General features: G+C 58.2%; 1 protein-coding gene across 1 annotated transcript; it reads right to left on the bottom strand.

The window, feature by feature from the left end:
* Positions 1-368: 368 nt before the first annotated feature.
* Positions 369-13,759, bottom strand: UNC93B1 (unc-93 homolog B1, TLR signaling regulator). Its single transcript, XM_021669698.2, has 11 exons — positions 13,610-13,759; positions 13,297-13,438; positions 12,683-12,836; positions 8,976-9,137; positions 8,623-8,755; positions 7,536-7,629; positions 6,878-7,002; positions 5,764-5,946; positions 5,088-5,361; positions 2,858-2,976; positions 369-1,129 (listed from the first exon to the last, which is right to left on the bottom strand). The coding sequence occupies exons 1-11, from the start codon at positions 13,703-13,705 to the stop codon at positions 818-820; spliced, it is 1,794 nt and encodes a 597-aa protein (XP_021525373.1). The 5' UTR covers positions 13,706-13,759; the 3' UTR covers positions 369-817.
* Between the last annotated feature and the right edge of the window lie 434 nt (positions 13,760-14,193).

Here is a 14,193-nt window from a genome sequence, read left to right as displayed (position 1 = left end):
CGCTGGAGGGCCGAGGATGGCTACACAGGCCCCTGGAGGGTGCGCCTCTGGAGCCTGCCCCGCCCTCTGGACCCACGAGGACCCAGCAACGCCGTCACACCCTCTTCTGTCAAGGTCCCTGCCAGTCGCTCCGCGCTTCGCCGCTCCTTTCTCCCGGCTGGGGTTGGCAAAGGCAGGCAGGTGTGGGGAGGGGAGTGGCCTGAGGAGGGAAGACGCCTGGTGGGCGGGGTCTACGGCCACCTGGCCCCGCCCCCCACCCGCCCCGCGGTTCCCCTGGGTCAGGGCCTCCCACCACCGCAGCCAGCTGCCGGGCTAGCCGGGCGTGCACCCCAGGGGCGCTCCGTCCCCCGCGGCCTGGGATTCCCCAATCAGGACAGTAAAAATAAATAAATCTCTTTATAGCTTATTTTCTATAAAAAGTCGTGGCTCTTGGCGGACCCTGGGGATAGGAGATGCAAAGCGCGCCCACATGCGGCCCGCGGCTGCGGCAGAGAGCTGGGGGGATCTGTAACGGGGCCGGGGTGCAAGACCCCGACCCTGCTCCGGGTCTGGGGCGCGTGCTGGGAGCCCGCGGGATTTCAGCTGCGCTTTCTAACCTCTGTGCTTGGCCGAGGGGTCCCAAGGATCCACCCCGCCTTGGAGGAGGCTGCGGAAGCCTGGAGGTGTCCCCGGGCTCTGGGAGGGGCGTGTCCAACGTGGGAGAGGGGACAGAGGAGCCTTTGAAGACAACGAAGGACTCGGAGGGGGTGCCCCCGACCTGAGACGTGGTAAACAGGCTGGGGAGCAGGGAGGCTGAGTCCAGGGACCAGGTCGCCCCTCACTGCTCCTCGGGCCCGTCGCCCCCCAGCGCCTGTTCGTAGGGGCAGGGCCGGCGGCCGAGTCCCGCAGGCTCCGGGCCGGGCCGAGGCCCCGCGGGCGGTGCCGCCTCCTCCGCGCCGTCCCCATGCTCGCCCTCCGCGTCGCTCTCGTCCGAGTTGTCCTCTTCCAGGTAGCGGTAACCGCGCACCTTGTGCTGGGGCCGCGGGATGCGGGGCTGGCGAGGGGCCACGCCCCGCCGCAGCTTCTGCTCCATCCGCAGGTAGGAGACGGCGGACGCCACCAGCGTCACCAGCAGCACCGCCAGCTTAGCCTGGGCGCAAGGAGAAGGCTGTCAGGGACCCGCGGCCGCCTGCCCCACGCCTTTCCCACCTAGGCCCCTCCCTCCTCCGGGAGCCTCAACTTCTCCAGTCCCTCCACCCACGCTTCCAGGGCTGCCTCCTGCAGGGGAGGCTCACATCCCAGCACTGTCCCTTACAGTGGCCATGGCCCTGGGGACCTCATTGTCCCACGCAGTAAGGGGAGAATGCCAATCGCTTTGCCTCATAGGGTGGATGTGCTGGTGTGGATAAAATACTGGCTACAGGCCCTGCCTTCCCAGGGCTCAGAACACTCTGTGTCCCTGACACACCCGTGGGCTGTAGTGATGCTTTTCATGGGGTCTTGACTATAACCCAGTCAGAAATGATTTACATAATAGCTCAGTACATACACACAAATCTGTGAGGGTTTTTTGTTTTGTTTGAGACAGAGTCTCGCTCTTTCACCCAGGCTGGAGTGCAGTGGCACAATCTCAGCTCACTGCAACCCCCGTCTCCCGGGTTTAAGCGATTTTCCTGCCTCAGCCTCCCGAGTAGCTGGGACTACAGGCGTGTGCCAACATGCCCGGCTAATTTTTGTATTTTTAGTAGAGACAAGGTTTCACTATGTTGGCCAGGATGGTCTCGATCTCCTGACCTCATGATCCACCTGCCTCAGCCTCCCAAAGTGCTGGGATTACAAGCGTGACCGCACTGCTGGCCCATACACACAAATTTGTATGCATACTTCCTGCTATTTTCTTTTTTTAAGACAGGATCATTCTGTTTCCCTCAGCCGTTGTGCGGTGGCATGACCATGGCTCACTGCAGCCTCAACCTTCCAGGCTCAAGCCATCTTCTCACCTCAGATTCCCAAGTAGCTGGAACTACAGGCATGCGCCACACTCAGCTAATTTTTAATTTTTTGTAGAAACAGGGTCTCCTGTGTTGCCCAGGCTGGTCTTGAACTCTTGTACTCCTGGCCTCAAGCAATCCTCCTGCCTTAGCCTCCGAAAGTGCTGGGATTACAGGCATGAGCCACCATGCCCAGCCCACTTACTGTTTTTTGTTTTGTTTTGTTTTTTTGAGACAGCCTCGCTCTGTCCTTCAGGCTGAAGTGCAGTGGTGCAATCTTGGCTCACTGCAACCTCCATCTCCCAAGTTCAAGCGATTCTCGTGCCTCAGCCTCCAGAGTAGCTGGGATTACAGGCATGCACCACCATGCCCAGCTAATTTTTGTGTTTTTAGTAGACACAGGGTTTCACCATGTTACCCACGATGGTCTCAAACTCTGGACCTGAAGTGATCCTCCCGTCTGGGCTTCCCAAAGTGCTGGGATTACAGGCATGAGCCACTGCGCTCGGCCCACTCCCTGCTATTTTTAATTCGATTTTTAAAAAATGTTTAGCAACTGGGACTTGCTAGACTGAGCCACCATCTTTCGGGAGCAGAGCATGAGGGGCTTGCTCCCCTTCAGGCCGTGAAGGGAGACAGACCCAACATCTGGGGAAAAGGGTACCAAGCAGCCCACAGAATGGCTGTGATGCCCCCCATAGAATCCCCTCAGAGATGGGCAAACAGACTGTGCTGAGTCGAGGGCCACCCAGCGGGCTGCAGGAATGGGGCCTTGGCTCACAGACTATCTTGGGAAGTTGTGGCCTTTAGGAAGCTGTGAAGCCAGGACAAGGACTAAGGAAGTACCTGTCATTGGGCATGAGGACTCCAACCCCGCCCAGCCTCACCTTCATTGGCAGGCTGGAGCCCAGGTACACGGTGAAGATGGCCACAGCCTGCCACCAGTGGTAGATGGTGAAGATGAAGTCCTGTCTCTCCTTGTCTTCATACAGGATTCCCAGGAGTGCTGCAGGCAGGGGACAGGTGTCACCTGGGGCCTGGGGCTGCGGTGCTCCCACCTATGAACTTGACTAAGCCCTGTGTGGGTCCCAGCTCAGGACTACATAGCGCCTAGAAAGCGCTGTCTGTCCTGGCCTGCCCCCTGGTGGAGACCCTGGTCTCCACACCGCTCAGACGCTAAGCAGAAGTGAAGAGCAGGTGCGCCAGGCTGTGTGGTTGCAGGTGGTCCCACTCTGCGACATATGTATGCCCTTAAAAGAAGAAAGCTCTGTGCTCAATCATGTCCTGTCCCCAACCCCAGGTGTGCAGTGCCAAGCGTGCAGGCGCTGTCTCCTTCTCAGCCAGGGCTAAAGAGATCAAACTGTTTGCAGCTGCCAAACTCTGCAAATCAAACCTGAAGGAAGCTAAGCATGGGGAGGGGGGCTTCCTTCCCAATGAGTCCTCCCAAGGGTGGGCAAAAAGAGCACTGGATTGGGAGTCAGGAGATGCACACTCGTTCTCAGGACTGTAAGGTGGAGTGAGTTGGAGGTTAAGAGGTACAGAGAGATGGATACAGATGTCGGCTCTGCAGGTGGTTTGGGTACTTAACTCCCCAGAGTCACTTTTCCCAATGGTGAGATGAGCTTGTGCCTATTGTATGCTGTGTTATGAATTCTAAAGTGAGAAAGTCTGCACGGCACCTGCCAAATCATAGGAGCCACTGTTAACACATCGCCAGGCAGCCCGGACATCCACACTCCTGTCTTGGAGCCCTGCAGGGTGATTTCACCCCACAAGGCTGCTGTGAAGGGACAAGGAGCCCCTGGGGTTCACAAGGAAGAGACGAGATGTGGAGCTGGGCAGAGGGGATGCCAGGACCAGACCCTAGACGGCACAACATGGGTCCAAGCTACCCAGGCTGGACTCTGCCCAGAGCTGCCTATCCTTGAGCAAAATGGCCAGAGACTGTGGCACAGTGTGGGACTCCAGTCCCTACTACAAACAGAGAGGCCAAGCCACCCTCTACCCTGCCAACAGCATGACCTCTGCCATTCCACGCCCCCAAGGATGACGTTCAAAACTGTTTACAGGCTGGGCATGATGGCTCACTCCTGTACTCCCAGCACTTTGGGAGGCCAAGGCGAGTGGATTATGAGGTCAGGAGTTCGAGATCAGCCTGGTCAATATAGTGAAACCCCGTTGCTACTAGAAAATATAAAAATTAGCTCAGTGTGGTGGTGTGTGCCTGTAGTCCCAGCTACTCAGTAGGCTGAGCCAGGAGAATCGCTTGAACCCCAGAGGCAGAGGTTGCAGTGAGCCAAGATTGTACCACTGCACTCCAGCCTGGGCAACAGAGTGAGACTCCATCTCAAAAAGAAAAAAATGTTCACAGCTTCAGCCCATCAGAACAGACACTGACATGGATGCTTGGCAGGGCTGCGCCTGTGTGTGCTAGCCGTGTGTCATTGTGTGTGCTCACTTGTGGGCAGGGAGCAACCTAGAACTGAACTTGGGCCCACCCACTGCCTTCTGCAAACAAGGCCCTGTTCCCCAGCAGCCCAGACCTGGAGCCTGGACTCTGGTACTGAGCAGACTGGGTTGGGGCTGCATGCCGGCTCCTCTCTATACAAAGGCCCATGTCTGTATCTATGCCCTGGGTGTACACAAGGACACTTGCTCCTGCCCATGCGCCCAGTGTCATGAAAGCTATGCCGAGGTAAGGCTGTCCCGTGGTGTGAAAAGGAAGAATCCTGATGTGTTTTCACACTGTCCCTAAGGGGTGTCCACAGAGCCTCACACCTATCTTGTGCAGACACAAGATTCCACACTGACCTTCCAGTGTTGATGGGGCCTTGTGCCCACCCTGGGGTACTAACGAAATGTCCATGGTGTGGAACTCCCATGGCTATCTCCAGGGTGCCCAAAGAGCTACCCATCTGTCCCCACTGTGTCCATGAAATTTCTTTTCCACCCCCGGAGTGAACACAGGAAGCCCCAACTACCTCTGCCATGCCCACAGGATGCTATATGACCACGGGACCCCATATCTGTCCCTGAGATGTCTATGTCCAGCCAACTACCTAGAGATCGCCATAAAACCCCCTGCCCCGCCTCCCCAGTGCCCAAAGGTATACTCACTGCTAAGTCCAGTCTTGTTCAGGGCACTGCCCACACCCCAAAGGGCAGCTGCCACATAGAGTATCCAGCTGTGTTGCAGGACTCGAGGCATGGGGGCCCAGAAAAAGAGGACGAAGGTGAGCAGCAGGTGCACTCCTGCCCCAGCCACTAGTGGCACTGGGCGTGGCAGCCACAGCCCCAGCAGGCCCAGGAAGGAGGCCGCTGAGGCACCCAGGCCGTAAGCCACGAGGAGGTAAGCCAGTCGCTCCAGCCCCACGGAGCACACTCCATAGCCCTGGGGGGACAGGGGGTGAGTGTTGGAGGCCAGACAGCCCAGGCCCCAGCCTCAGCCCTCCCAACAAGAGATGTTCCTTAGGCCACGCCCTGACCTCCCTTAACTGCCTGACCTCCCTCCAAGGCTCAGGGTAAGGTTCTGAGGTCACGGTGAGAAAATGCTTGGGGTGTCGCCATGGGCTGTACTTTGTGTTTGCTATCCCATTTCAATTCAGAGAAAATAAAAAACTTACCCAAGGTAAAGGGGGGATGGGGGAAAGAGAGAGAAGAGAAAGCAGGAGGGGGATATTTGGGACATATGTATACACACTTAGACATGTAATTAAAAATTATTCGTTGTTTACTTGAATTCAAATTTACCTGGCTATCTTGTCTTTTACCGGGCAATCCTTGCAGTACTTACCAAGGCGATACCAGTGCAGGCAAAGAGCACCTCGAAGCCGCTGTAGATAAAGAAAGGCACGAGGTGGCGCAGGCGGTAGTCACGCACGTGCTTGAAGGGCAGCTGGAAGATGTTGCCCCAGCCCACGCTTCGCAGATCGATCTCCTCCGTGGGCCGGTAAGCGGCGCCGCACAAACCCAGCACCTGCGAATCCTTGACTTGAAGGGGTGGCCACACAGGCCCAGAGCCAGGCCCAGGCCTCCAGGCTTCAGTCCCGCCCTTCAGATGCACCACAAACCTGGGCCTTGCCCCAGCGCCCCGCCCCTCAGACACAACCACAGCCCTTGGATTTGCCTCGGTCCAGCCCAAGGCCCCGCCTCCCAGCCCAGGGCCCCGCCCCCAGACGCACCCATAGGCCCTGGCCTGGCCTCAGCCCAGCTCAAGGTCCCGCCTCTCACCACAAAGCCACGCCTCTGCACTCCCAAAGACTGTGGTCTTGCCTCCCAGCCCAAGGCCCCATCCCGTCTCCCTCACATACACACACTTCACAACTCACAATCAGACAAACCCATAGACTTCAGCCTTGTTTCTCAGCCCCGCCTTCCAGGCTAGCCCCCGCCCCTCGGACACACCCACAGACTTCAGCCCCGACTCCCAGTTCTATGCCCTGCCCTGACCCAGCCACAGATTTGGCCTTGTCCACCAGCTGCATCGCCAGGCTGCAGCCATGACGCCTTAGTTCTGCCTTCCGGTACCGCCCTGGGTTTGAGCCACACCTTCCAGCCCTGGACCCTGGGTCCCGTCCGCAACCCCCTCACAAGTCTCAGTCAGTCCTCTAAGATCTTGTCTCCAGCTCGAAACTGTGGACCAAGGCTGTTCCCTCCTCCCGCTGGCCTCTGGATTCCCACCCCTGCCTCGGACCACAAGCCTCACCCCACCTCCGAGCCTCATGGCCCTCGGCAGGACTCAGCCCCAGCTCCCAAACTCAGATGGGGCCCCCAGGCCTACCGCCCGCCCCGAGGCCACAACCCGACCCTGCCACGCCATCCGGTCCACACGCTTTCTCGTGGACTCGGTCCCCAGACCCCCACGTTCTAGTTCACTGACTCTGTCCTGCCCCCATCCCGGGCCGCACCAGCAGCATGGCCAGGAAGGCCACCGCCATGAGCACGCTCTCCACCACAATGAGGTTTCCACTCCGCGGGAGCGTCCGCAGAACTGTCTTGTTGAAGCCGCTGAGGATGCCGTGGCTGTTGGTGCCTGGGAAGGGTGGAGGTGGGGGCACCGTGAGGAGGGAGTAGGGCACACTGTCAATCCAGTCACCAGAAAATGCAGCCCAGCAGGCCGCGGAGGCGCAGTAGAGGGGCAGGAGAGTGCCAGCAAGGGCAGGGCTCCTTCCAGGGCAGTTTGGAGGTTAGGGCCACTGGGGCTGGGTGTGCCACGGGAGAGGGGCATCTTTCCCCTGCTTCCCACCCTATTGCCGCAAGGCTCAACTGACCTCACATTTCCATACACACCCCCTTCACTGACTGAGCTCTGTTAGCTTGGCCCCAGAAGATATCTCACTGGCAGCCTCAACCCAGATGGCGCCTCCTCCAGGCAGTCTTCCCTGCCCACCCACTATCCTGGCTGGGTCAGATGTCCTAACTACGGACTCCTACAGGGCCCTGTGCCTTGCCCACCAGAGTCATGGAGCGCTGGGCTAGCCCTGAATCCTGTGAGTGAGGGCCCAGTGTCTGCTGGGGAAGTAAGCAGGCTTTGAGGACTCCTCCCCAACCCCTACAAGCACTAACCGCAGCTCTGCACGTTGTACAGCGTGTGGTTCAGGTCATACAGGTAGTGGTTCAGGAAATAAATCATGGGCAGCTGGGCGCAGGCGAAGCTCAGCTGCGGACACAAGGGCAGTTGGGACCAGACTCAGGCACAGAGCCAGGCAGGGGACACAGGCATGGTCTGGGGAGGGGTCTAGGGGCAGGCAGCTTTGGGGGGACAGGGGCCTTCCCAGTTCCAGGAATAGCCTGGGTACGGGGCTGCCCAGTGAGGAAGATCTCGTCCTGGCCAGCAATGTGGACGGGGTGGATGAAGTCTCATCTCCATGGATGAGCAAGCTGGAGTGGGCTCAAGAAAGGAAGATGGGCAGCCTGGGCAGCATAGCAAGACCCCATCTCTACAAAAAATAAAAAATTAGCCGGGTGTGGTAGCATACGCATGTGATGCCAGCTACTCAGAAGGCTGAGGTAGGAGGATCACTTGAACCGAGGAGTTCAAGGTTGCAGTGAGCCATGACTGCACTCCAGCCTGGGCAACAGAGCAAGACCCTGTCCGCCCCTCCACCCAAAAAAAGAAAGAAAAGGAAATGAAGGGCAGATACAGGGGTGTGCACATGTAGTCCCAGCTATGTGGGGGGCCAAGGTGGGAGGATCACTGGAGCCCAGGAGTTCAAAGCCAGCTGGGCAACATAGTGAGAACAAGTCTCTTACAAATAATAATAGCCCAGCGCAGTGGCTCACGCCTGTAATACCAGCACTTTGGGAGGCCAAGGCAGGTGGATCACCTGAGGTCAGGAGTTTGAGAACAGCCTGATCAACGTGGAGAAACTCCGTCTCTACTAAAAGTACAAAATTAGCTGGGCATGGTGGTTCATGCCTGTTATCCCAGCTACTCGGGAGGCTGAGGCAGGAGAATCACTTGAACCCGAGAGGCAGAGGTTGTAGTGAGCCGAGATCCCGCCATTGCACTCCAGTGCTTAACTCTATCTCAAAATAATAATAATAATAACAATAAAAGAAAGGAAAATGGGACTAGAGGGTTCAGAGTGTGGGATGGGCTCCAATGTGTGGGCCTGCCCCTGCCACCCGACAATGCCCACGTGGCACTCACATGGAAGAAGCTGTAGAAGATGGCTTGGAAGACCAGGAGATAGGGCGCGTGGGAGCCCCGTGGAGGGCGTTGCTTCGGCTCCTGCCCATCCTGCTCCTTGTAGTGGGAGTACTCGTGGTACTTCTGTGCCATCCTGGACCACAAAGGAGAGAAGGCTCTCCCCAGCCCGACCCATGCCACTCCTGAGTGTCCTGCACCCAGAGCTGGGGCAGACCAGCCCGTGTCTCACAGACAGGGAAACTGAGGCCCAGAGGGCAGAAGGGGCTTGCCCGTGGCCCCCCAGCCAAAGTCGGCAATAAAGTGGAGGCTTGGCCAGGTCTCCAGCCTCCTGCTCCACTGCCCGCCAGGCTCACCTAGTGATGTAGTTGCCCATGGAAGCCCAAAGGGGCACGATGGACATGCCCAGGGCCACGGCCGAGGGCACGAGCGTGTAATAGCGCTCCCAGTAGTTGGTGGAGACAAAGAGGGCGTAGATGCCCACAGCCAGGAACATCATCCACTTGGTTCCGAAAAACCTGCAGACAGTGGGAGGGATGCTGTCACCACGGCCTGCCAGACACTGTGGCCTGAAGCCAAACGGGGCCACCACTGCAGGTCCCAGCTCACAGGGCTGTGTGAGGTAGAGGGAGTCGAGGGCCCTGAGATGGAATCTCAGACACAGACTTGCTGAGTGGCCACAGGCGAGCTACTGTACTCAGTTTTCCCAGCTGTGAGATGGGCACAGATCCCAAAGCACAGGCCTCTCATCACCGCTGTGAGGATGGAGAGCAGCCCATTGGAATAACCAGCCCTCGTTCGTGTTCTGGGATCTCTGACTCTCCCATTCCCCCTTCTCCTCCCAAGCTCGTGTACTGTGGCTGCAGAGCGCAGGGACACATCCCAGGGGCTTGACTCAGGCAGGGAGAAGAGGGAGGAGGAGGCCCCACGGCTGGAGCCGCAGAGCCCAGTCCTGGCGCCCCTGCCTCCAGCCCATTGCTCCTATGGTCCACGGAGGTCAGTCAGGAAGTTTCCTCTTCTCTGGGTCTGGGAAAGGGTCACACAGTGACAATAGAAGGGGCTTGGTGAGTGACAGGATGAGGGCCCAATCGGGCCACGGAGGCTGATCAGGCCAAATACCACTCCTGGTATCTTCAGGTTTTCTGTATTTGCGCTCCTTAAGTAAAAATGTCAGTAAAACTGTGCATTCACCACTGGTGAGGATGTGATTTAAAAGTGGCACATAAGAGGCTGGGCACAGCGGCCCATGCCTGCAATCCCAGCACTTTGGGAGGTGGAGTGGGCGGATCACCTGAGCTCAGAAGTTTGAGACCAGCCTGACCAACATGGTGAAACCCTATCTCTATTAAAAATACAGGGCCGGGCACGGTGGCGCACACCTGTAATCCCAGCACTTTGGGAGGCTGAGGTAGACGGATCAAGAGGTCAGGAGCTCGAGACCAGCCTGGCCAGCATGTTGATACCCCATCTTTACTAAAAATACAAAAAATTAGCTGGGACTGGTGGCGCACGCCTGTAGTCCCAGCTACTCCGGAGGCTGAGGCAGGAGAATTGTTTGAACCCATTGCAGTGAGCTGAGATCGAGCCACTGCATTCCAGCCTGGGCGACAGAGCAAGACTCCATCTCAAAAATAAAAATTAAAAAATTAGCCAGGTATGGTGGTGCGCACCTGTAATCCCAGCTACTTAAGAGGCTGAGGCAGGAGAATCACTTGAACCGAGGAGACAGAGGTTGCAAGAGGTCGCAGTGAGCCAAGATCGCACCACTGCACTCCAGCCTGGGCAACAGAGACCGCATCTCAAAAAAAAAAAAAAGTGGCACATATAGTCAGCGGTCATGCACACTGGCATAACCCTTTTAAAACCAGCTCGGTAGTCTTGGCACGAGGTGATGTGTGGACTTGAGTCCCTCTGCCAGGTTCAAACCTCCAGTCTGCCAGTTACTGCCTGTGGGACCTAGGCGAGTTGCTTAACATCATGGTTTCTTCATGTCTAAGTTGAGGGCAGCGTCTTCAAATTCTTGAGAATGAAATTGCACTTGTGAAGTGTCCAGCACACAGGAGACAAGAGTTCACTGCTATTAGTAAAAGTGATAGGTTTCAAAAGCCATAAAGCGTTTCGTATGGCTTCGACCTAGTAAAGACATCGTTGGAAATTTATCCTAGGAAAAATAACTGTTTGAAAAATGAGGGGAGTGCTGGGCGCAGTGGCTCACACCTGTAATCTCAACATTTTGGGGGACTGAGGCGGGTGAATTACAGACCAGCCTGAGCAATACAGCAACACCCCATCGCTACAAATCATTTAAAAATTAACCAGGTGTGATGGCATGTGCCTGTAGGCACAGTTACTTCGGAGGCTGAGGCGGGAGGATTGCTTGAGCCTGATGTGCGTGGGGGTTGAGGATCCAGTGAGCTGTGTTCGTGCCACTGCACTCTAACCTGGGTGACGTAGTGAGACCCTGTCTCGAAAAATAATAATAAAAACATAAACACATAATTTAAAAAGAAGGAAACAGCTGCAAGCGCAGAAGGAGCTGCAATGTCCGATTCTGAGCCACGTGGTTCCTCATCTGCAGAAGATGCTACATCGCAACGTCCTAACTGTGAAGGCTGTAGAGGAGGCTAAGACATGTTCAGTGGAAAGAAGGAAGCAAGCGCCGGGCGCGGTGGCTCACACCTGTAATCCCAGCACTTTGGGAGGCCGAGTCAGGGGATCACTTGAGGTCAGGAGTTCAAGACCAGCCTGGCCAACAAGGTGAAACCCCGTCTCTACTAAAAGTATAAAAATTAGCTAGGTGTCGGGGCAGGCGCCTGTAATCCCAGCTACTCGTGGGGCTTCGGCAGGAGAATCGCTTGAGGCTGGGATTGAACCACTGCACTGCAGCCTGGGTGACAGCAAGACTGTCTCAAAAAAAAAGCAAGCAAAAGTGAAGCTTGCCTGCTTATATATGCACACACACAGGCATGTGCGTGCACACACATGTGCTCTGGGGACAAGTATGTGAATGTAATCCACACGTGCTGGTGGGACAGCATGGGTAGCCGATTTCCTGGAGGGCTTAGGCAGGGTTTCTTTTGTCTGATTTCAGTTATTGTTATCCTTTTTTTCTTTTTTTTTTGAGACCAAGTCTAGTTCTGTCGCCCAGGCTGTGGCATGATCTCAGCTCACTGTAATCTCTGCCTCCGGGGTTCAAGCAATTCTCCTGCCTCAGCCCCTTGAGTAGCTGGGGTTACAGGCACCTGCCATCACGCCCGGCTAATTTTTTTGAATTTTTAGTAGAGACAGGGTTTCACCATGTTGGTCAGGCTGATCTCGAACTCCTGACCTCGTGATCCGCTGTCCTCGGCCTCCCAAGTGCTAGGATTACAGGCATGAGCCACCTCGGCCAGCCCAGTTATATTTTAATCCTGCTTGTGCAACTGGAGATTTTTTAAATCTTCAAATTTATTAAAAATGGAGTTTTTGGGGTTTTCTTAAGATGAGAGAACTCAAATTCGCCATTTGAGACCATTTGTCCACTGGTCCCCAGGTCCCATCAGGAAGGGCGCTGTGGACGGGTGACGGGAGGCTTGACCACATACCTCCAGGACTCAGGTCTGGGGTAGACCTTCCGGGGCACCTGCCCAGCCACGCTTCTGTCTGTGAGAAACACCCCCTCATCACCAGTCACAGTCACTGGGCCAGGCATGGGTGCTTGGACTTTGCCGACCCATCAGAAACCCCTAACTCCACAGCCCCAAAACCCAGAAGGCCACAGTAGCTCTGAGAGGCTTCCAAGGACCACGAGGAGGATGCCACGTGGGGCCAGGCAAGCTGGGAGGGAGCTCAGTCCGTGAGAATCTTTGGCTGTAAACCAAATGTGCCCTGAGGCAAAGTTCCTGTTTTCTTCCCCAAATCCAAGTTTCACCCCCTTCACTCTCAGGCTTCCGGGTAGAAAAAACCTCTCGCCTGCCTCCTCCCACCACAAACACCCCGGCAGCTGGGCACCTCCTGGCCCGCCGGCCTCCGCACCCCTCGGGAATCGGGGTGCCGCAGCGTCCCGCGGGAAAGCCGTGCCCACCTGATGAGCACCGGCGTGTAGAGCAGGGCGGCGATGGGCGTCACGTTGATGCCCATGAGCATCTTGCTGTCGATGTCGGGCAGCCCCATGTTGCCGTACTTCACCTCGCGGTAGGTCTCGTCGTAGTGCAGGATCAGCTGCATCTGCAGGAGGCCTGGGGACGCGACCCGGAGCGCGTGGAGCGGGCAGCCTGGCTCTGGGCGCCGCCGAGCGGAAGCCGGCACGCAGGCCTAGCAGGGAGCCGCAGCCCCAAAGGCATCCCCGCTGGCAGCGCCCCCCAGGACAGCGGGGGGTCCCGGGCTGCGCCTCGCCTTCTGCCAGCCCCTCGGGTAACGGAGCCCAGACCCCGACCCGCCAGGCTCCGCCGCCCTCCAGTCCCGAAGGCGGCGGGTCTGTCCCGAGCCCGCCCCCGACACACACGGAGGCTCTGACTGGGACCCGGGACGCTGCGCCGTTTGACCCCCACCCCGCCCCCGCCGTGGGGGCCCGCGGCTGCCGCTGCGAGGGCGGCGGAGGGGAAGTGAGAGCGCGCGGGGGGCGGTGGCCCGCGGTTTCTGTTTCTCCGGCCCTGCTGGGAGCGGGCGGGGCGGCCCCGGGTCCCCGCGGGCACCTACCCAGGTAGACGCCGTAGGTGAGCATGCCCCCGGCGCTGGCCGCCAGCACGTTTTTGAGCACGCCCAGGCGCTTGCGGCGGTAGTAGCGGCGCTCCTCCTCCTCCTCGTTGTAGTTGGGGTACGCGCCCACCAGCTCGTCCAGCTGCGGGCCAAGCACGCCGCTCGCACCCCCGCTCGCGCCCCGAACCCGCGCCTCCCCGGCGCCCGGCGCCCGGCGCCCGCCGCCCCCCGGCCCGCCCCCACCCCCGCCCCCTCCCGGGAAACCCTGGCCCTCCGGGGACCCCCACCCCTCGCGCTCAGAGTCCCGGCTCACCGGGGCCTCGGACCCATCCGGGACCCCGAGCCGGTCCTCGTCTTCTTGAGACGCCGCGGCTCCAGCCATCGGGTAGAGCGGCGGCTCCGCCTCCATGGCCTGAGCGACTGCGGACTCACGGCGGTGGCCCCGGAGCCCCTGCGACCGCCCGGCCACTTCCTCCCGGGGGCCGTGACCTGCCCCCGCCCCGCCCCGTCCCGCCCCGCGGGCCGCCTCCTCCAGGACAAGTGTGCGACTGAGCGCGCGAGCGCGCGCACGTGTGTGTGTGTGTGTGAGCGTGTGTGCAGAGGCGTGCCTGTGTGTGCCCTCCCGGGTGTGAGGTACGAGTTCGAATCCCTGCTCAGCCACTTCCTGGCCCTGTGACTTCAGGAATTAACTCCATTTCTTTGTGCCTCATTTTCCTCTATTGCAAAACAGAAATACTTGGCGCTATCCCTGGGGCCATGGCGGAATTATTGAGTTAATCCAAAGCCTTGAGAAAGTGCCAGGTCCATCTTAAGCTCCCCTCAGGGTTTCCTGAGTCATCCCAGCCCCACCTCCAAGCCTGCTGTTACAGCTCATCAAAGAGCCCTGTAGGGACACTA

Source organism: Aotus nancymaae, unplaced genomic scaffold (assembly GCF_030222135.1).
Source record: "Aotus nancymaae isolate 86718 unplaced genomic scaffold, 86718_ANA_hifiasm-v0.15.2.pri h1tg000059l, whole genome shotgun sequence".
Lineage (NCBI taxonomy): Eukaryota > Metazoa > Chordata > Mammalia > Primates > Aotidae > Aotus > Aotus nancymaae.
This window is presented reverse-complemented; position numbering and strand designations above follow the sequence as displayed.

Excerpts from the sequence above, each read along its gene's own strand:
- UNC93B1 (XM_021669698.2), bottom strand. The coding sequence starts at position 13,705 with ATGGAGGCGGAGCCGCCGCTCTACCCGATGGCTGGAGCCGCGGCGTCT. Across the intron at positions 12,837-13,296 it reads CACCTACGGCGTCTACCTGG|GCCTCCTGCAGATGCAGCTG; the intron begins GTAGGTGCCCGC and ends TCGCGTCCCCAG. Across the intron at positions 1,130-2,857 it reads GCTCCAGCCTGCCAATGAAG|GCTAAGCTGGCGGTGCTGCT; the intron begins GTGAGGCTGGGC and ends CCTTGCGCCCAG.